General features: G+C 41.5%; 1 protein-coding gene across 2 annotated transcripts in view; it reads left to right on the top strand.

Annotated features, from left to right (window-relative positions):
* Positions 1-393: 393 nt before the first annotated feature.
* LOC111236815 (probable assembly chaperone of rpl4) overlaps positions 394-23,491 on the top strand; it is a 33,122-nt gene continuing 10,024 nt past the window's right edge. Inside the window, exons 1-10 of one of the 2 annotated variants that reach the window (XM_022765676.1) lie at positions 394-585; positions 754-863; positions 991-1,137; positions 1,275-1,427; positions 2,715-2,824; positions 2,932-3,055; positions 4,231-4,323; positions 5,020-5,088; positions 10,349-10,402; positions 15,174-15,326. In XM_022765676.1, the coding sequence (XP_022621397.1) occupies positions 519-585; positions 754-863; positions 991-1,137; positions 1,275-1,427; positions 2,715-2,824; positions 2,932-3,055; positions 4,231-4,323; positions 5,020-5,088; positions 10,349-10,402; positions 15,174-15,326 (1,080 nt within the window). In that variant the 5' untranslated portion in view covers positions 394-518. The remainder of the gene's footprint in view (positions 586-753; positions 864-990; positions 1,138-1,274; positions 1,428-2,714; positions 2,825-2,931; positions 3,056-4,230; positions 4,324-5,019; positions 5,089-10,348; positions 10,403-15,173; positions 15,327-23,491) is intronic. The other variant, XM_022765677.1, reaches the window with a different exon arrangement.

Consider the following 23,491-nt stretch of genomic DNA (forward strand, 5'->3'; position numbering starts at 1 on the left):
TGTAAAAAAACTGTGCGTACATTTGACGTGACTGCCAATTGGTTGAACTGCAGAAAGTTACAAATGCGTCAAGGGGTACAGCCTCAGCGCGTTATCTCATTGGTCCACAGGCTTGTCAATCATATTGAGCACCCGCCCACATGCAGAACCGAATATTTCATTTAAAGCCCGCCTTAATTAATCAGCAAATCATAGAGAGAACAATTGATTTATGGATGTTTAAGAGTTACTTAAGTCTTAGAGTAAACGCTTAAAACGCAATAGAGAATATATTTGGCCGTGAAAAGCGATCATTTTTCTGTGCCTCAGTGTCAAAACGTTTATTTCTGAACCGCAGGAATTATGTCCACTACCTCTTTCCATACCAGCCACCCAGTCACTGCTGAGCGCCTGCGCATTGCGTACGTTCAGATACTACACTTGCTTTACACGCGTGTTTTCGATTCACACTTTGGGAAAAGTGTGTTTTAAGTAGCAGTAGTATAGTTTGTAGAACTATAAGACGTGTTTTTATCAGAATGGGAGGGCAGGCTAAGGGCAAAAAGAAAAATAAACCGAAGAGGAAAGAGAACCGTCCAAACAGGGGTAAGTTGTTCAGTGATTTCATCATTTTGCTAGTTATTTACAGGGCAAAACGTTATCAAGCTCTGCGACAGCTAGTAGTTGATATTAACCCGTTGTGTTTTGATTGACCTTAGGAAACCAAATTAGACAAAAAATGATGTCCACTCTCCTCTTACCTCATTGCAACAGATGCAGGGTTTGCTGTATTGTCACCTCAGGAAAGGGTGAAACTAAGAATGCACGAAAAAGCCAAGAAGAAGACAGCTGAGAAGTACTCTGTGCAACAGCTACTAGAAAAGGTCACACTGACAGATTCAGTTGATATCTAACACGAAGACATGACTCAGATATGTTGTGACACTGAAATGTATTTTTTGATTCTGATCATCTGCTGTTTGTTATGTCATGTGGTGGTCTATTGTACAGACAGAGGAATGCATGGACAGTTTTGACTTTGAGATGGCTGGCCTTTTCTGTCAACGAGCCCTGGATGTGGAGTCCACCAACCTGCATGCTCTGGATATGCTAGGACACATCAGCTCTGAACTAGGAGACACACAGAAAGCTAAGGGAATATCCTTTAAGTATGTTTTTTTTCTTCGTTATTGTATGTGTGTCCGTAATTCAGTCACTTCACTGAAGTACTGCTATGATGTTTCCGTGCTGTTTTAATGCAGTGATGGTTATAGCTTCCTTGACCTAGTCTCTAAGTTTTTCTGCGTGCAGTGGAGCTGAGCCCAGATGTAGGCCACAGTAAGTACATGTACCTGGGGCAGATCCACGCAGGTCAGGAGGCTGTGGAGTACTACAGTAGAGGAATACAGGTCCTACTGTCTGCATTGGAAAAACAAACACAGACTACAGTGAGTACCCACCCATACACACTCACACTCCCATTATGGTTTACTGAGTAACAGATGTGCCACATTAATCAGTGAGAAATGCTATGGTACTCAATAATTATCTTCACAAGAGGGTGCTGTTGGACAGTATATGAATATCTATCTATCTATCTATCTGAATGAATGACATGGTAATTGACATACTCAGTGTGTTGTGGTTATGGCTCTTGACTCATAACTTTATTACTGAAATATTTTGAAAATCACATAAATTACAAGTAATTAAAAAACACATTGGTACCTTGAAGTCACTACAGAAATGATGGATGATGAAATAAGTGACAAAAGCTGTGATTACAAACTGTATATTATGCTGAGAATTTACAGTTTCTTGTGGAGATAATTTACAGCATTGGTCTGACATGAAAGTGTGATGTTTTGCGAAGCTTTGTCATAGCTTTCCTTTTTATTTTGGCTACCTTTTTTGTTTTCGCCCTTCAACAGAGACATTTTCTCAATGAATTATTCAAGTAAGCATCGAGAGAATATTTTGGCATGCACCGGACATAATGATGTGCCATGTAATAAAACTGTGATACTAAAGAGAAAACAAACAAACAGGAAAAAGCATATTTCTATGGCTAACATAAAGTAAACAGTAAGGCAAAGGAGAAAATGTATTAGGATATGTTGTAATAATGGCACAAAGGTGTACTGATGAAAATAATATGCTATAAATATAATAAATTCCATTATAACATGTTTATCATTGGTATCCATTTAAATAACTTTGATTACAGTATTGATAAGAAATAGAATGACAGTCTTTGACATGTCAGCCTTTTTATTGTTTTCGTAACAAATGCATAGAAGAAAGAAAATAATTGCGCTATTCTAAATAATTAAAATCTTCACGGGCCTTTTACACAGCAGACATTTTGTCATATTAGGCAAAGCACAGGTGTTAGTAATAACTTTCAAGTGTTCCACAAAGCCCTGACAGTGTGACTGAGCCAGCTGGCACAATACCAGGACACTGAAACTGAAGCAGCCATCATCCATTTCATTATTTAGATGTGCGCTTTTTCTACTGTGACAAGCCAAAATGTTTTTTTGTTGAAAAGGCCTGTTGAGATTGAGTTTCTCTGGGAGTAAAGGGAACTTATGCAGCTATTTTCGTTACTGGATGACTTGATTGTTCATAGAAAAAAAAAATAAAAAATCAGCATCTTCATTATCTTTTAATTTATTATGCTTCATCAAACTTTTGAAAACTTTCAAGTCATCTGCCCTCTGCTCTTTAAACAGGCTCAGGCCGGAGCTTCCGCCCAACCAGATGAGGACCCTGAGCTACCCACAGCGAAAGATGTTAGTGTGGCCTACTGCTCCATTGCTGAGATTTACCTAACAGACCTCTGGTACTGGTGCAAACAGAGTCACTCTCTTGACACATACAACCTCCCTTTAAGGTTACTGCTTGGTAATGGGTTGAGATTTGTCTCTCTGTGTGTATGTGCGCCTGTAGCATGGAGGAAGGAGCTGCAGACAAGTGCAGAGAGTTCATTGAGAGAGCATTACAGTATCACCATGACAACCCCGAGGCTCTACAGCTCATGGCCAGTTACCTGTTCAGTACAGAGAGAAACCAGGTCGGTACACACACACACACACACACACACACACTAAGAATGAGTTATCACCACATTAAAGCGGGAATCTTCTGAGTTAATTATTCTGAGCAAATTGAATTGTATGCCATTAATCAGCAGATGGACACTTACATTAACACACACATACACAGACAGGTCATGCCGATAGGAATGTTAATTACTAGGCAGATCACTGAGGTCATACAGTCATCTGATAAGGAGAAAGAGATGAGGAAGCAGCCTATTCAATTCATTTTGTAAAGTTGCACAGTATGCAGCATATTTTAATAATAATACTTTTTCTCATTGTTTAACATGCTGCTGCTTTACCAGCTGTTATTAAAGGCAGATTAATTCAAGGTAAAACCTTTCTGAGAGAAACCTTTCTGCCTTTTCTTTCTAAGAGAACTTGAAAGTGCTCTGAACTTACTTTTGTCAATTTTTCAGGTCACCATAGTTTCTGTGAGATGAATGAAACACATGATTTTCTCCCTTTTTTTTTCTTTTTTTTTTTTTTACAGTTCTCATATGTTGTTGAATAAGATGTAGACATCACTGCTGTTTAAAAACATAATAACCACCTCCCTGAGGTTTCAACAGTTGAGGAGGTAAAGATATAGTGGTAACAGTTCACAGTAATATCTGGAATGAACCAGTGCATTGTTTGTGGAAGAGCACTTTTCCTGTTAGCGTTCTTTATGTATTTATTCAATTCTGAGGCCACCACTGGTAAAACACACTCCATCTTCTTTGTGTTTGAATGGTGTCAGCAGCAGAAACCCACGACTATCTGTGAGAACTATTCTTTATGCTCTTACATCTCCAAACATAAATACTAGAGATACTGTAGAAAGTGGATCTGTAATACTAGCTGTAAGCTGCAGGGGTCAGGCTGGCTCCAGCATCCCACATCCTACAGCCAGTCTCTTTTTTTAAATACTCTGGTAATAATTTTAAAAAAAAAGAACAAAATTGATATTAGATGAATCCAAAGGTCATTGATATCCATAAAGCATTCAGAATCCAGTTTGTAGACATAAAACTCTTTGTGTCACTTTACTCTTACAGCTGTTGATTTGTGTTTGTTTGTTTGTTTTATGTATTTGTGAGTATAGTTGTACATGCATACATACGTGCCCGTGAATTTAAATGTTTATGCCTTTTGCCATCTTCAGGAGGGCAGAGAATACCTGTTGAAGAGCGTCGGATTGTGGCTTCCTGCCCAGAAACAGAGTGCAGCTTCTTCTAGCACAGAGGAAGGTGTGCAGGTGAGTTGGAGCTGTGCTTGGTATTTTTTTTTGACAGCAACCAGCCCTCATAAGATCCCAGTTTATTTATAAAGCACTTTCAACTAACAGGATTGTCACAGTGTGCTTTGCAGTGCGCACAAACATAAGGACACCAGTAGAGATGAAAAGTCTGAGATAATGAAACGAGGGATAATAAAAAAATAAAAGATGGAACAAATACTTCACAAACGTGTGTGTGTGTGTGTGTGTGTGTGTGTGTGAGAAAGCGGATATGAAAGCACAAGGCAACACCAGAAAAAGGTCTAAAGGATAAAGTAAGCAAATTACTACAGGGAATTCGACAAAAAGAGGGAAATGGCTCTTCTGTGATGAGATGTGTACAGAATTGCTCCTAATAAACAGTACCTGAATTTACAATCTTAACTGATTAAATGTGATATATGCAGGGTTTGCATGATGATTCGATACAAAAATCCCAGTGGCAGTATGTGGCTGTTATGATGTTTATCTACCAGAGAAGGTTAATCTGAACTCAGCCTGTCGACACATTTGCTGTGTTTAACAGCCACGTAGCTGCAGAGCGTTTTTGTTTTTTTTTGTGTTTTTTTTTACCTTGGAACTATATTGTATTTTTATCAGACAAAGGAAAGAATCACAGTGGATGCTTGTGTAAACACTCACTACATTGGTGGCGATCTTCTCCTTTTTCTCCAGAGTGAGATCCCTCCGTACGAGTCTCGCCTCACCACAGCCAAACTGCTCATCGAGTCCGAGGAATATGAGGTAAAAATGTCGTTTGTTGAGCTCGTGCACTCTACTGTTGTTGGTCTGTGTATATTTCATGGTGGGAGGGCGGCCTGGCGTTTGTATGTGTGTGTACATGCGTTTGTGTGCTTTCCTTTCTAGCGAATAGCACTGAAGGTGGGAAGGCCATGCCTGGTCTTTATCCCCTCCAGGGTTCAGTGTCAATAATTGAAGAGTGGTATTTACAGAGAGGGACGGGGCTAAGGGGGCACACAGGGGAGGAGGGATGGGGAGAAGGAATGGAAAAAAATAAAAATGGAACCTTTATTCTGATGAATTGCTGCCATATCTGTGATACAGTGCCCTTGTCTACTAAATCACTCATCACTTTCCAGTATTAATGGCCTTGATTTTAGTGGCTCACTAGCTTCAGTTCAGTGCTAAAACCCCCTAACAGTCATTAACGCTAGACGTCGTTTTCTGTGATTGCTGCCACACCAACAGTAGCTCAGCTATGAGAACACCCCCCATAACCCCCCACCCCACCCACCCCCCTCGGACACACACAAACGATTCAGCTGCTGTTCAGCTGTGTGTGTGTGTGTGTGTGCGTGCGTGTGTGCGCGTGCGTGCGCATGTGTGTGTGTGTGGGGGGTGAGCTGTCAGGTGTATCAGTAAAATGACAACGTCTCGGTCCACAGTTTCTGACATGTCGTTTGTCTTCATCCTCCTGTTGGTGTCATCCAGCCCAAAACAAACTGCACCCATTCTGAGTGCTTTATAACCTGGATATTTTTGCTGTGCACACATGTATGCATAAACACATCCATGGACAACTTTGGTCATATTTGCTTTTTCAAAAAGTTTCTGACGGAAATTGAGTTAAAGGGTGGAAGTAGAGATGAATATTCCGTCCGTTACTCCCAGACTGGGACTTGTTTGATAGGAACATCCTCTCGCCTCATTCGTTCCTCTGCTCCTCTGTCACAAATACACACACTCTCGCTCACTTTTGTGCTCACTATCTCTCCCTGTGCACTGTAAATCTATTCACAACTCAAAATCCTGTGTAAAGTTGTGTGCTTCCAGTCTATAGAGTAAGGCTACCTTCTTAGCAAGGTGCCAGAATACGACCATTCGTCTGTATTTTTTCCCAGTAGAATCATTTGTTTGGTTTTCTAAACTGAGATAAGACTTTGAATGTTGATAAATGTATTTGTCAAAGAAACATATTAAAGCAGTTTTTGTTTTCTCTGTGGCTTTATAGAGTAAACAGCTATTTCAGGTAAATAATAGTTCACTTAAGAATAGCAGAAGTAGTAGAGGAACCTTGATGGTCTTTGTTTGATGAATGCAGTTTGGCCTTGTACATTCAATCCACTATGGATTGACTTTGAAGTGAAGTAAATTAGGGATTTGCCAACATAAAAATTGCTATAGTGTGATTACTTTAGCCAGTTAATCAGGTCGTATGATAATATATTGATAGTTATTGGAAACAATAACATTGTAGTGCATGGTGGTGACAGATTTAAATTTAAAAAAAAAAAAATGTCCGTGGTGCATAAACAGCATTTCATTATCTGTGATCACGAGGTGATACTCTAAACAAGAGCCTCACACACTAAACATATGAGCATTCATTTCTTATGACATTCATAGTGGCCACCTATTCAGTATTGGTGGGCAGCCTCTTCGTTAACAAAGGTAAACCCAAAGCAAGAAAGAGGTTCACATAAATAATAATATCAATGCTGGATAAAAAGACATCTTTCGAACTACAAAGTCTGTCAGGGCCGTGACTTTCAAAGTGTCTCCTTTTAAAAAGAGAGCTTTCCTTCCAATTTGCAAGCTGAGATCACATGAAAAGCTCAGTATGGAAGTCAAATTTACTGATGAAGTGAGTGTTTTATGATAGTTGCGTTACCTATAGTAGAAGGTCGTGGTCGTGGAAACAATCACCTCAATTGATGGTAAAAGTGGGAATTGTATGTAATTGTCTCACAGCCTTTGGCAATGAAAACACTTCAAAAGGACAGTGGGTTAATGAATTCATGAAAACATCAGTTACATGACTGCTGCACGTCTCTTCAGTCTTCTGTTTCTGCAAAGACGTGGATCTGTGCCACTTAATTTGGAAGGGAGGAAAATAGCTTCTTTTTTTTAGGTCTTTTTTCCTCCCTTTTGATTGTTTTTGAGTAGAAACACTTGAATGCATGCCAAATCTGTTTGTGTTTTCCACAGCTGTAATGGAAATAGAGTAGGAGCACATGAGAGGTGCTTGAAAGCAGCAGAAGTGTGACAACTGTGTAGGTATTATCGTCCAGCTGCTTGAGGTTTTGTTTAAGCATTTCTGAGCCAGTCTCCGTAGTGTTGAAACAACTCATTTATCAACAGATTGGTTGATGGATAGAAGATTAATTGACAACCACTTTTACAGTTGATTATTTGTTTTTAGTCATTTGTTAATCAAAAGTGCAAAACATTCACTGGCCCCGTCCTTTTAAAATGGGAGAAATTGCTACTTTTCTATTTTATACCACTGTAAAATTGATATCTTTGGGTTTTTGAGTGTTGGTTGGTGAAAAGAGGCGATCACTGGGGGCAAATTCTGATGGACATTTTTTACTTTTTTATCATTACTATTATTATTATTATTATTATTATTATTATTATTATTATTTTTATTATTTTTTATAATAAAAAAAAAAAGAAAAGCATCCTCTGGCTCTAGCTTCTCCAATGCAAGAATTTTCTGCTATTCTGCTGCTTTATATAATTTGATCTCAAGGACATTGTAATTAAAATTTTTCAGCATTTTCGGAGATTACAAACACTCCATCAAATAATATCTGAATTTCTGCTTTATTGCTTGTCTATACTGACATGTTATTTCACGGTTTAATAATGTGCGTTGTAGTAACAACGCAGCCCTCAGAGATCACCATTTTCTCACTGTCACACTCACACACACACATACACATTACCATCATCATCATCATCACCTATCACCACCACTAATTCACATGCCACGTAGCAGACAGACAAACAGACAGACGGCCTCCCCTGGCAGCCATTAAGGTGTCTGTTCGGTGTAGTTGTCACAGTAGCTGATGGGTAGTTACTTTCCTTGTCGTTGTCACTCTTGTTTGCTTTCATGTTTTTCATTTAACATTTCTGTTCTAACATTTAGCTCGAGATGGAGCACAGCTTGTGCTTTCCAATGTTGCTTGGAAGTACAGTTAGCACTGACATCCTTAGGATTTATTTACTTAAGTGTAGACGTCCCTGTTTGTGCGTGACGTGTGTGTGCGTGTGTGTGTGGGTTTCTGTGTGTTAGAGATACGGGTTGCCCTCGCTTGTAAAGTGATTTGTCTTTCTCCTGTCTCTGCTGTGCGCTCCGGTAAAATGATTCTGTTAAACAAAATTGCCTGAAGATTATACACACACACACACACACACACACACACACACACACACACACACACAATGGCCATTATAAATTAGTTCCTCCCCAGAGTGCTGCTTTTTTTTTCTTTAACAGGTCTTGAAATAAAGAGGACAACATGTACGTGCTGTCTTAAGTGTGTGTGTGTGTTTCTGTGTGTCTTTGCAGCGCACCATTGTTGTTCATGGACCAGTTTTACATTGTTTATTAAAATACTTTTTTTGTAGCATTCCTTCCAATTTTCTCACTTTTTCCTTCGTTGTAGCCCTTATCTTCATGAGAATATTAATCTTGTTGTTGTTTAGAGCGTGAAGCGGCTTAAGAATCTCTGAATCTTTAATCACTCGCCCCTGGGTTGACCAGTGTAGTTAGGAAGGAGTGCAGTTGGAGACCATATCATTGCTCACTTATCCTGGCTCCCAGATATCTCTTGTTCTATTTTTGTTGCTCCAAAACTGCCTGTTCTATCAGTTGTTTAATACCCAGACAGATCTTTGCTCCTATCTCTTATATCTCACGCTTGGCTTGAATTACTGTGTGCGTTCGTGTACACATGTGCGTGCAAGGGTGTGAGTCTGTCACATTGGTGTGATACAATGAAAGTCAAGTAGATAATTCTGACGCTGGGCATGAATCCATTCATCATCAGCTGGGATTAGGTGTTTTTGTTTGTGTATTTTTAATCAGCCATTAATTAATTAAGGACAATGGGTTTTCAGCTGATAATTGGTCTACCAATCAATCAACTGACTCCCTGACACGCACATTTGCACACTCTTAACGAGATACTCTCAATTAACCTGGCTCTCCCTCAGTCTACCCAGGCAACAGACCTCTTTATCGCCACCGGAACCACGCAGGCTTAATGAAAAGAGAAGAGAACTCCAAAGAGCGGGAGGGGAAAAAAAACTAGGAGGCTCTCCAGCTAATAAGACTGCCTTAACAAGAAACAAGTGCTGCTTGTTGTGCTCACTGTTGTGTGTAGCTTTGTTGTGTGTGTGTGTGTGTGTGTGTGTGTGTGTGTGTGTGTGTGTGTGTGTGTGTGTATGTCTTTTATTCTTGCCCTTCACCACGGGTGATTGGCTAACAGTCGCCTCCAACCTGAAGTTGACAAAAATCAATATATCATCACCTGGGGCTACACACACACACACACACACACACACACACACACACCACAACCACAGAATCCGCAAGGCGAGTGGCAGAGCAAAACAAACACACAGCCTACTTTAGTCAAGGTCTGTTTTCTGTAATAGAAACTTCCCACAGAAACTGACCCCAGATAGTGACGCACTACGACAAAGGTCACATGACATTAAACTCCTTTGAGACCTCAAGCTCTCTCTCCAGGACACTACAGAGAGGAAATTAGAGAAAAACTTGTAAGAGGGTATTAGAGATGGTGGTTTAGGCTGATCTTTAGGTTTATCATCTGTCCTGTGGAGTGGGGTGGATCCTCAGAATATATTGACTGCTAATGTCAGTAAATGCATTAAAAGGGCTATTGAACAGAGCGTCCAAAGTGACTATTGACTGTGCGATAAGCACTGGTGAGTGTGTCTATCGATGGCCATGTCTGTTGTCTTGTTGGTATCGACAATGTTGTGTGTGTGACACTGGCCTCAGACGCTTATCGGATCCTCTGATCACTGTGATTGATCAAGGTGCCTGGGAGATGCACAACATCTGCGTGTTTGTCTGGGTGTGGTTGTTTGTCTGTGCTATGTGGCTGTATCAGACAAGAGACATATGTGTGCGCTGATGTATGTTTTAAAGCTGAAAGGATTTTGCTGGTATAACTATTATCTGACGATTTTATTTTAATTTTTTTCTCTCTCCTTGAATTAGATGGCAGTAGATGTGTTGGAGGGTCTTCTGGAGGAGGATGATGAGGTTGTCCAGGTAAGCAATGAAAAAGTTTTTGTCTGGTAAAAGATGTGGCCATCAGCTTGGCCTTCACTCATGTTATTTTCTGCTTTTTATTTTCAACTTTTTTTTTTTTTGTGCAAATGCAGGAACATTTTGTTTGTGTCTGTCTCTCAATTTTGGAATGAAAGAAATGAGAAGAAAAAATTTCAGTAGTTAATCTGGTATTGTGTCTCGCATGTCTGTCTCTAGCCTGGTTCCAGAACTCTGAATTCATGCCCACATCTCAAATTTGTTCAGCGATACCAATTTGTCTGGTGTCATGCTCACTGACAGCTGATTGTAGAAACGAATGACCTATCAGATCCTTGAAACCCGGACTAGGTCAAAACCTAGTACGTAGCTGGACCGCACTGTCTGTGCTCACATATACAGTATTTCAATAGAGCTGAATTTCCAATAAAGCTGTTCTCATTTACATGTTTTTCTGTTTCTATTGTCAGAAAACAGAACGAGTATGAAATAGTGACTGAATTGTAGCCCATTAAGACTACGTTAACTTCCAAGCCATTTCCAAGCTGCTGCTCTGCACTGCTAAAATCCTGATCTGACCACAACATCATCTGACAAAATCACCATCAAGTCAATCTGTGCTTTCAGCTATATTTATTTTAAAATGACCACTCAGAGAGAAAATTTATTCACATCAGTAGCTATGATTTAAGCAAAGAGTTGCAAGATTTATCGCTGCATGCTTTTTTGAGAAGTTGCCAGAGGGGTCTGCAACAAAGGTGCCATGTTGTCAACACTGCTTGTTCTAGCCAAGTCATTTTGCAAGAGCAACCATCAATGGGAAAACTCCAACACTCGGCTGGCCAACCAGTGGTGTCACTTCATCACTCAGTCAGTCAGTTAGCGAATTCATGTTTATAGGGTTGGCCCGGTCCAGCCAAAAATAACAACAATAAATGTTGTGTGGATAAGATGAACACAGGCATAAGTCATCTTGCAGAAATAATCAACATATTTCCTCATTCCTCTTAAAAAAAGTTTAAATCAACAACTCCTGATAACTGCTACTGCATCTTTATCAGTTATCTCTAACTGATTGGTCAAGGCAAAAGGAAACAAAATACTCTCCCCTCGATTGCAAGAAATCGATTAATATGGAAACAATTTCAGGCTGAATGAATGAAATGAAACTTAAGATGGCAATTTGGTCTGACTGTCAGGCTGGTCTGTCCTGGCTAATTAACAATTCTTGAACAGACTCTGTGTTCAGGGGGGTCGTTACTTGTCAATGCACAGGATTAAGTGATGTATTTTTATGTGTCCCCTTGCAGGCTGTCTTATTGTTATGATGCAGCAGCCACTGCTGGATGAGAACAAGACAAATCTTTCATGACCCCAGTGGGAAGGAGAAAGTCTCAACCTGAGCACTTAGTTGCTTATGCTGAGCCACTGTTTGTGTATGTGTGTGTGTGTGCACAAGAAGTATCTACACACCCGCTCTTTTGCATTACTTGCTCTAAACACTTGTGTGTTCATGCACAGAGTACGATTGAGAACTTGAATGCTTATTAGAGAGTGGCGTAAATGGCAGAATTTTCTGTGCTTTAGTGGGAACTGTGTGCTGTCAGTGTGCTCCAAATCCTCACCGTCGGTTGCCGACGGAGTGAAGGTGTGCCACTGAGTGTCAGATAGAAGAGCACGGCAGCATCTCTCTCTCCCCTACTCCCCCTCGGGCTCAGCATCCCACACACACACACACACACACCCCTCAGCTGACAGATTGAGAGCAGTCATCAGGGGGCTGAACTTTTAAACTTGCTCCAGAGACGCACAGCTGTGACACTCGATTTTGAGCGGGCCCTCAGCCAGTCTCACATGCATACACTCACCAGTTCTAATGGTCAGAAAATGTTTTGTCAGATCATATCAAAGTTATGTAGCCAAAGTTATATTTGTGACATCAGAACTGTATGACAGATACATTTGACTACATAATACTCTCCCTCTCATCCTCCCTCTCCCTCCCTCTTCCCCTCTTTGTCTTACTCCCTCTGTCTTATTTCTCTCTTATTTAAGCGCGGTAGATAAGTTGTTAGCCCTCGCCTCCGTCTCCTTGCTCTTGCGTATCTCCAAGTTGGAGGCTTACTTATATAACGTTAAGTCTGCACAAACAACTGAGCTAGTTCCTCGCAAATCTTGTTTCAAAGGTGTTCCACTGATTCATGATGCTTTTGTTCTTCCTTCAGCAGCACCATATGGGAACTAAGATGTGCCTTCACTTTGAAATGACAATAGTCCCAGTGATTTGATTGACAGCATTTATTTTATTATGAGTGCTTCTGTCTGGGGTTGCGGAAGGGTAGAGTGGATTCTCTGAAGTTCTTAATTAGCTTTCTCATGTTTTAATTTTGAGTGCAGATGCATGAGCCGTCTTCACCACATCCACAAATATTTCAGAGTGGTCTGTCTGTAAAGAATTTCTCCAGCCCTTTTCAAGCTGTTTTGAAAAAACATGCCTCACTTGTGAGGAAGTAAAAAAAATTTGAATTTAAGTGACCTAATTTCACTCCTTCTCTCTTGAATATACACAAGAAAAAATTTTTCTTAGGTTCTGTATTCACAGAAAATGTTTTAGTGATAAAAATGTCATACTGCAGGTTCTGAAACATTACTTCATTTATCCAGTGCTGCTGTTGTTCTGATAAGTGTGGCTGCAGGGGGTAGCCTCCCACTCAGCATATGGAGCAGCAATCCTGAATTCAGTATGGCATGCCTGGATGTGTTTGTTAGCTAAATGGTTGATTTGGCAGAGGTGCAGGTCCCTACTGCCTCTGCCCTCAATGAATAATGAATAAAGCTAATGTTCGTATTTTGGTGCTTGAAGAACAGTGGGTGGGTGATCTTTGGCCTTAGATGAGAGGCACACACACACCTCCAAGTTCACTGAGAGTTGAACATGATTGTGTTTAGAGGTGGAAGAGCAAGCATTGCACAGTGAATGTGATTATGAAAAAAAGGGGTGAATGGAAAAGAAAGAGAACACCCTGGTTGTGGCGCATTCCAACATACTGACTTGCAGTTAAAAATATGCCTCCCCTCACTGAACTCTGTGGAGCAACAAGATTATTTCAAAATAATGTTGTATGTTTTCTGAACAGGAGTCAAGTTAAGAGGCGTTTAACACCTAACTCAACATGGCGCTCTCTTGAACTGAGGGAATCTTTACAAAGGGTTGCTTGAAGAGAGAATTATTACCAAATACTTATGAATACATTGAGCAAAGAAAACTTTCTGTTACAAATGAAATTTGAATGAAAAAATGAAATAATTTTATAGTGAAGGATTGATGTGGTTGTTTTCTGAAGGCCCACTCCAATCCAGCTGTTGCCTTGTTGTGTCAATGAGGCAGGACATTGAACAAATAACCAAACATTTACCACATGGTTGGATCTAAAGCAGGCTCTTTAAAATAAGATGACACTATTAGTCTCTAAATGTGGGCATTGAACCTACATGATGCTTGAAGGAAGTCCTTCATCAAACGCTTAACCCAGTAAATGAATATTGCACAGACCTGAGTGTGCAGATGTTTTTCTTATTAAAGAGCAATTTTAGCCACAAAAAGTAATATGCATAGAAAGGAAATAAAGTATTACCACCCAACTAGAATGTAAATATTGTTTTATATTCACATTGTCTCACAAATGGCTACAGTGTGATGGACAAATCACTCATAGGCATCAATATGCATCAGTAAAATCTATTGCATTACTGGTCATCTAAACTGCCTGTTATTTATAGATGTTTCTGTGGGTAATTTGCCTGGAAACACTGCAGACATTCACATCTGATAAAATCATCATGGAAAGGAAAGTGGTTCTGCCAGTCACTAGACTTGGCCCTTCTTACTACTTGTTAATGCAATAATCTACACCTTTCACCTCTACATGTCTCACACATTTGCAACATTTTATTTTATAATACTATTCTGTAAATTGTGTTTTTGTTTTTTTTTTGTATCCAAAATGATCAAAACATGGCCCCAGGAATAGTGATTCAATTTCGTCTAGACATAACCTGCTCTGGAGCAGGTATGGTGTGAAGCTGAAGTTGCCGTGGCAATGTACAATACCTCCCAGGAGTATCGTACTTCTCTTCCTCTTTGACTTCTGTCAGGGCAGAAAATATTTTATGGTGCAAAATTATGCAAAAGAATTAAAGTTAGATAAAGAGAATATTGAAAACTATCTCCATATAATTGAATAGCAAGGTAATATAATCCACAGTACAGCCTTTAAGTATCATATTATTTGAAATGGAAAGAAGATATTTGCCTGATTTTATTTTTAATTTATTTTTCAGAAAAGTAATTGCATCTTCTGCTATAGAGATAAAAAAACAATTTTTTAATGACAGGTGGTAAAATGGTGAAGCTGCAAATCACAGGTTTATATTAATTGTGATGCTACAGTATGTGCACATGTGCATTTAAATTCATGCAGCATTCATAAATGAGTACAGTTTATATCAGGATTGGATCAGGTTGACAGTTATTATGTGAGTGATGGATTGTGTATGAGTGTGTGTGTTGATGTGATTCCATGTCACATTTGTGAAACATGTTTGTCAAAGACGGATGTGGGATTTCATGCAGACATGCTCTGTGAGGGTTACAAATCTGTTTCCCTTGTCATTGTTCACTTACTGCAACAAAGAACACTTTCTCGCTCTGCCTGAATCTCACGCCCCCTGTCCCCCCCAACCCTTCTCTCTGTCTCTTCTCTCTGCCTCCCAGGTGTGGTATCTCTCTGGCTGGGTGTGCTACCTCCAGTTTGAGAAAGCAAAGGAACAGCAAGAAAGAGAGGGAAGGGAAGTAACAGAGGACGAGATGGAGGAGTGGAAGGCACTGAAGGAGGCAGCCAGATCGTACCTGACCAACGCTAAGAAGGTAATTCAGGTCAAGATAACCTCATAAATCTGACTACAAATCCAAAGATCGCTGCTTATTGATGACGATTGAAACTAACTTTGCACATGTACTCAAGTCTTGTACTTAAGTACAAAAAACATTTTGAAGTTTGGACTGTTAAAACAAGAATAAAACAAGACATTTGAAGATGTCATTCTGAGCTATAATCGTAATGGCAAGAATGGTCAAGAAAATAATCAGTAGATTTAATCCATAACGAAAATAATCATTAGTTACAACCCTAATGGCAGTATTGTAATGGCCACCCCAGACTGCAAGAGTTAGATGCTTCTTAAATATTAATGCATGAATAATAATGTAATGTTATAATATATGATAACACTCACAAGGGCCATTTCTCACCATCAAGTACTTTTAGTTTAACAACATTTTTCCAATAATACTGACATACTTTAACATACAAATTTAGAGTGGAGGACTTTTACTTTTAATGGAGTATTTTTATAGCATAGTTTGGTACTTTTTAACTTAAGAAAATGATCTGAATACTTAGTTCACCATGGTGCACTGCAACTGTGGCTACAGCTAGTTATATCCAGTAAACTGTTGCAATAGATAATAGACCCCTAAGGACCAGTTCTTGTCAGAGAAGGAGTGCATGTAGCACTGTGAACATGAGAGGATCTTAACTAAGCTCCATTGTTGCCACAGAAATGTCTTTTTGTACAGTCTCAAAGAGGTTTAAATATACCCCTCTTTCTCTTCCATCCCCTTTTGCACACACACACACACACACACACACACACACACACACACACACACACACACACACAGACCACGGAGTGATGTGTCTCATTCATTCTGTCATTCTGTCAGGGAGCAATGCTTCTATGGAGCAGTGATTCATGTTAGTCTAAAATCCAATAGGCTTGTAAATCAGACAGCACAGACTGAAGGATGGTGGGCCCCACCTCCGATTTTTTATTTTTTTTTCTCTCTTTACTTTCCTCTCCTTTTCACCTCCCCACCCTCCCTCTGCCTCTCCTGCCCCGCCGCGTTCCTCTACAGATGAGTAGGGGAAGCAGAGTGGCAATATATTGATGTCTGTCTCTCTGGCCAGCAGTGTAGTGACAGGCCTGTCTAACCATCATCCACGGGGGATGTCCACAACTGGGACAAGAGCGAGGTGGGCTTTGAGCTGCCAGGAGGAAGAATGGAAAAAACAGTGGGGAGGAAAATAAGAGCACATTGCACATATAGATTTCAGCTGACAGCTTTGTGGTGAGACTTAATAAAGAAAAAAAAATTTGAAAAAAATGGAATTGAGAAATAGGTAGAATTAAGTACTTAGCTATTTTTTTGCAGCGAGAGAGAGACTGGTAAAAGAATTGGGTAATGCGTCAGTGCGTGACAAGTAAACAGCATAGTTTCTTTGTAGAGTGAGTGAAGCAACAGGCGCAGAATAATGTGAAAGGTACATGCACGGAGACCTTGAAAAGGTGATGTGGATTGTGGAGGAAAAACAGCCCCTATTGTGGTGCACTTAATTTCTCAGCTCAACGCCTTTGCTCATATGTGTGTGCGCATCTGTGCACTGTGTAGCTGAGATTCTCCCATGTTTATATCAGAGCTTTGTTTCTGAGCGTCACTGTGAGTGTTAATTATTAACGATGAGTCAGTCTGCTAGTTAAAATGGGCTCCAACATGGAAATGAGGCCTCAAAGCCCAATGGCTTGTTTTGGCGCCAGTCCACTTCTCTGCATACTTTATGACTTTGCTAAGTGTGTGCGTGTGCGTGAGGTGTGAGACAGTGAGAGAAAGCATGCGGTTTTGCGTGGGCGCACCTTATGTGGATGCACATATTTAATTATGGTTGTATGTGCCAACTTGCATATCTAATTATTTGTTAAGAAATGTCTTCATTATTCATCTCGTCTCTGATCAATACATGTGTGCATGCACACACACACACACACACACACACACACACCCTGCATTCAACTGACATGCTCTAAAAAGGAATGATAGGAAAGACTGGATGGGCTGAGAGGACAAGAGAATGAAAGGGGAGACGAGGAAGGGAACAGATTGAATGTGGAGTGTGTGTGTCTGTGTGTGTGTGTGCGCACGCACTTGCTTGTGTGCATGTGTGTATGTGGTTGTATGTGTGCAGGGGGTGTAGCTGGTGAATAGTGGCAAGGGTAAAATCAATAGTAAACCGGACGTGAAATGGAATTTGAGTCTCTGCCAGATAGGGTGCGATTGAAGAAGGATCCGCAGTGTATGCACAGAGGACAGTGTTATAAATGTGTGTGTGTGCATGTGTGCACGTGTACGTGAGTGTGTGCAGAGGCAGCTAGGGCAAACGGAGGTCAAAAGCTTTACTATTTGATGTGGCTGAAAGGGTATCTCATGAGCACGGATTGTGGGGTAGGGGTTGGTCCGAGGTGTGCTTGTCATGTAATTTTAATGCCTTCCCCTACCAAGGATGTGACTAGAGGACTGAGATGGTAAGTCGTGTCCATGTATGTGTGTCTGTGACTTCCAGCGACATGCCCTGTTCACACTCAAGAAAGTCTAATCTCAGCCAGTGTCACACCCTTACCCTCACCACAACTGTGTGTATGTCTGTATGACAGTGAGACAGAAGTTAAGAAATGTGTTGAAATAATTAATCTAATTATTGTTCTCTTACTAATCAAGAGATGACTGGATGAATGCTCTGTTTGGTCTAAAAAAAAAAAAGAAAAAAAAAGGGATGGATGGAGGGAGCAGGATTCAGGATACAGAGGGAAGTTGAGAGGAGGGCAAAATTTTGGCACTATTCTGCCAAAATAGATGCGTGTGTGTGTGAGAGAGAGAGAGAGAGTGTGCATGTGCGCGTGTATGCGCAAGTGGAAGTGTTAACTGTGAAAGTGTGAAGAGTTATCTATCTCCCTGACAGGTAGGTCATTTGGTGAGAGTGTACGAGTTTGAGCGAAAGAAAGCCAAAGACAGAGTACATGAGGGGAAAATGGTCAGGAGACAAGCCGGGAGAATGAGGGCATTAGGAAATGAAATGAAAGAAGAGGTAAAATGAAAGGGGAAGTTAAGCATAGATGTGGAACAGAAGGTGAACAATGATGGAATGATTACGCTTTAACCACATAATCAGCCTGTCTTTATTCTGCCATATGAGTTGTAGAAAAAGTTTTTTTTTTTTTTTTTTTTTTTTTTTTTAACAAGAACTGAAGGAAAAAGAATAATTTCTTCCATGAAGGGTACATTAGTGCTTATTATTACCCCCATTTTCCACCACATACTGGACAAAAGATAGCATTTACAGGTGATCTATGGTGGACTATATTATAAATGTATCGAAAGAATTTAAGTACATATAAGGGGAAATGATTATATATACTTTATTATGTCAGATTTTTATGTCAGTACTTTGTGGTATTGCAGACTCCTAAATTTTGACTTTCTTTCTTATTTTTTCCTGTTCAGTCCTTTTAAAGCAAACAGAAAACCCCTGCTGGCTGCAGTATAATGCCCATAAACAGGGTTAGACCTCATTCAGCTCCAGAGGCACTTACACAATGCTCCATTGTACACCTGAAGTGAACACAATTCTGTTTTGTGTGAAATTCCACTGGCCTATTCACTTCTGTCTAGAATTGGAGATGTTACTGTCTTTGTCATGAAGTCAAACTTGCCAACTCTTCTCTGCAGAAGTTTCTTCACTATGAGTGCTGCCACGGTGATTTATGCCACGTCGTGTCACTTAATGTCTGGAAACTTCAGGGAGGAATCACCGGTTTGAAATTTGTTTTCCTGTTTAGAAATGTGTCAGTTCCCAGGTGAACAAACGGCAGCAAAGTGCATTGAATTCAACAGTATGCTTTAGCAGTTTTTCCAGTATGAGGGAAAACATGGGGGTCAACTTAAAAATGAAAATGCTTTTCACCGTCACATGCAAGTATTTATTTATTTATTTTTTTAAGTATATTTTTTTGGGCTTTTTTTATGCCTTTATTGATAGTGCAGTAGAGAGAGACAGGAAATGGGGAGGCAGAGAGAGCGGGAATGACATGTCCGATGCGGGACTCGAACCGTGGCCGACTGCAGCGAGGACTGTAGCCTCTACACATAGGGCGCCTGCTTAGACCACTACACCACACGATGCCCCCACATGCAAGTATTAACGAAGACCTAGAGTCTACAGCCATGCTGGTAACTCTATGACAAGTTACGATAAGTGGGAGCAGCAGTGCTTTTGGCTTAATGCTAATGTTAGAAACCGAACCTGGAAGTTCAAGTATAAGTCAAAAATATTGGTCATAGTTAACAGCCAGTGTCATTACAATACAAAGACCATGAACGTCATGAACCATGAATGTCAGTACAAAATTTGTGCCAGTACAACCAGTAGATGTTGAGGTATTTTACTCAATAAGTGAAAACTCTGACCTGCTGGTGTCACTGGGGGATAACTCATTAGAATGTATTCTCAAAGGACTTTAAATGTTTGTATCCAATTTTACGGCAAATCATCCAACAGTTGTCAGGATATTTCACTCTGAGCCACAAATGTAAAACTCATTTTGGTGCAAGAGGACATGTCAGGGGATCACCACATTCGGTGGTATTCATCCTCTGGGGAACAAGAATGTCTGCACGAAATTTCAGACTGAACCGAAGTGGTGGACCGACAGACTGACTGACCAACTGACAGACCGACGTTGCCGTTGTCTTGGGCGCTAGCGTGGCTGAAAAAGAAGAGCCAGTACACGGTGAAAACAGATGTGTTCATGTTTGTGTAATATCTTGTGTGTGTGTGTGTGTGTGTGTGTGTGTGTGAGTGTGTGTGAGAGAATGTGACTGTGTGTGAGTGTGACTGTGTGTGAGTGTGTGTGTGTGTGTGTGTGTGTGTGTGTGTGAGTGAGAGAGAGAGAGAGAGAGTTGTTATGGCGGTGGTCGAATGTGCTTTGGTCTGTGACTTGGGCCTTGAAAGTAGAGCAAAGTGGACCATGAAAAAGTTATGCGATTACACACACAGACACACACGTGCACACACACACACACACACACACACACACACACTCCACCCTCCCTCTCTAAGCAGCTCTGTGGGCCGTGAAAGTGAGAATAGAAAACATAGGCTGTTGTAAATGAGAAATGCCTGTGTTTTTTTGCGACGCCGGTGCTGATCTCAGCAGCGCTCGGTGCGGAATGTGTAAAGAATAGCTCCTGTTTGTTTGGCTATCTGGCAGTGGCTGGCTCACAATGAATAATCACGTCCCATCCAGCAGACACACTCTGCTATTGAATTTTTGGTAAAAAAAAATCATCACCTACTGTATTTCCAAGTAGCATTCTGTGTTGTAGAACTGATAGTATGTTTGCACATGTTCACCTCCACCTCTTACCCAAGGCTGTAATGTACAATTATTCTGGGTATTGAACCAAACCTATTCTAAAGCAAAGCCAACTTTTATTCAGAGTCCTTGTTGTGGATAAACATCTCCAGGCATTTCAGAGTGACACTGGCAGAATGAAAATCAGTGTTTTTTGTGTGTGTGTGTGTGTGTCTGTGTGTCTGTGTGTGTGTGTCTGTGTGTGTGTGTCTGTGTGTCTGTGTGATGCTCTAAGGAGGCTGAGAGGGTCAACTCTCACCCAGTATCAGAACCTGTGCCTGGACCTGGGTCACGCTCCACCTCCCTGGAGCTTCAACCTGCAGAGACAGCATCCACTTAAATATATACACACAACCCTACACAGATACACTCTCTCTCTCTCTCACTCTCTCTCTCTCTCTCTCTCTCTCACACACTCACACACACACACACACTACACATTCTTACATTCCAAATGAGTTCCCATGGGACTGCGTGTCTCCTGTCAGGACCTGCTGTTGCTTAGAGACTGGTCCTGGGGCAAAGCAGTCACACACACTCTTCTTCACTCTCCTGGCCTCGTTACACTTTTAGTAAGAATGATGGCACTCAGCTGCTTATTGTCCCTGAGCTCAAGTGAATGTGTGTGCACGTATGTGTGTGTGTGTCTGTTAACTACATTTGGTAGACCAAATAGAATAATATTCCTAGATCATATGAACCATTCCCCACTCACCCTCTTTTTCTGTCTAGTTTTGTTTCTGGAAAGAAAAGCATAAATATAAATCGCTGTATCAGTTCCCCTTACTCTGTATATGCACACACAGAAACACTGTGTAATGCTTTCTGTCCTAAATGGTAGCCCCAGTAGTTTTATCACCAGCTCCACTTTGAGTTCAGTAATTACACACAAGCAGCGTATTTTACAGAGATAAATCTGCTGGCTACTTTGAGGACGGGACTTTTTTTTATCTTGCTCTTTCACGGCATATTTCACTGAGATAACAACTTTGATTATGTGTGTGTACGTGCACATGTACAACACATAACCATATGTGCTTCAGGATACATTTTATCAGCGTGTGTGTGTGTGTGTGCGTGTGTGTGCAAGCATGTCGCAAGAGGAAGATAAATGGTCTCTTTGTCTCCTGTGTGGATGAATGGTGTATCAAATGTGCTGATTTGCCAAATGAAAGACAAAAACTGTTTCCCAGCGTTTTGCAAACCGTGACTGCCTCGCTGACAGAATGCAGCTGAGCTGCTGTGGGATATTTCAGGCAGGCTAACCAGCACTTGGAGACTTAAAACCTCTAAACCGATGCTGTAGTGCAGCGGTCCCCAAACTTTTTTCAGTGGGGGCCACATCAACTTTCCTTTCTGAGATGGGGGGCCGAGGTTAGTCTATAACAGGAAATGATATGGGCCAGGGTGACAACCAGTATTATTGTGGAGATTACAATGATAATTTGTTGTAGCTGCCCTTCGTTTGGCTTTGGCACCACCTGTTGATTTGCAAAAAAAAGTAATAAAAAGTCTTCACATGTGTTAATTTGAAGTACCACAGATACTCCATTTATTTTCTAGAAAATAACAACACAAACTGATGGTAATGCCGGGGGGGGGGGGGGGGGGGGGCGCCGCGGGCCCGCTGGGCGGCTAGCTCTGCTTGCTGGGCGCAATGCCTGTGCCGGGGGGGGGCGCCGGTGGGCCGGCGGGCGGCTTAGCTCTGCTTGCTGGGCGCAATGCCTGTGCCGGGGGGCGCCGGCGGGCCACCGGGCGGCTAGCTCTGCTTGCTGGGCGCAAGCCTGTGCCGGGGGGGGGGCGCCGGCGGGCCACCGGGCGGCTAGCTCTGCTTGCTGGGCGCAATGCCTGTACCTGGGGGGGGCGGGGGGGGGCCGGCCGCCATGGGTCGCCATGGGTCGCCATGGGTCATCTCTCATATGCTGAGGTGCCACACCATTAAGACTAGTGTGAATGTCACAACGGAAAAGTTTGTCAAAGTCCAGTGTTTTTTAATAATTTCAAAAAATTTTCTCGAAAGTCCACAAATTTGGTGTCTACGGACTCGCTCGTCACGCTGAGTAACATATGTCAGCCCCAGGCTTCTAAGTCGCTGCCTCAGAAGGGATGCCTCGTTAAACGTCTCCGAGGCCCGCTTGCTGCGATGAAAAATTGTGTCAAAAAGTCCACAAATTGGGTGTCTACGGACTCGGCCTCGTCACGCTGAGTAACATATGTCAGCCCCAGCCTTCTGAGTCGCTCCCTTCCGAAGGGCCGCCATGGTTCATCTCTCATATGCTGAGGTGCCACAGCCATTAAGACTAGTGTGAATGTCCACAACGGAAAAGTTTGTCCAAAGTCCACAAGTTTGGTGTCTACGGACTCGGCTCGTCACGTTGAGTAACATATGTCAGCCCCAGCCTTTCTGAGTCGCTCCCTTCCGAAGGGCCGCCATGGGCGGTCTCTCATATGCTGCCGGGGGACACGGTTAAATTCTGTGTTTTAAATAATTTCCAAAAAATTTTTCTCGAAAGTCCACAAATTGGGTGTCTAGACTCGGACTCGTCACGCTGAGTAACATATGTCAGCCCCAGCCTTCTGAGTCGCTCCCTTCCGAAGGGCCGCCATGGGTCATCTCTCATATGCTGAGGTGCCACACCATTAAGACTAGTGTGAATGTTCACAACGGAAAAGTTTGTCCAAAGTCCACAAGTTTGGTGTCTACGGACTCGCTCGTCACGTTGAGTAAACATATGTCAGCCCCAGCCTTCTGAGTCGCTCCCCTTCCGAAGGGCCGCCATGGCGGTT

This window comes from Seriola dumerili, unplaced genomic scaffold (assembly GCF_002260705.1).
Source record: "Seriola dumerili isolate Sdu_G_001 unplaced genomic scaffold, Sdu_1.0 BDQW01000723.1, whole genome shotgun sequence".
Classification (NCBI taxonomy): domain Eukaryota; kingdom Metazoa; phylum Chordata; class Actinopteri; order Carangiformes; family Carangidae; genus Seriola; species Seriola dumerili.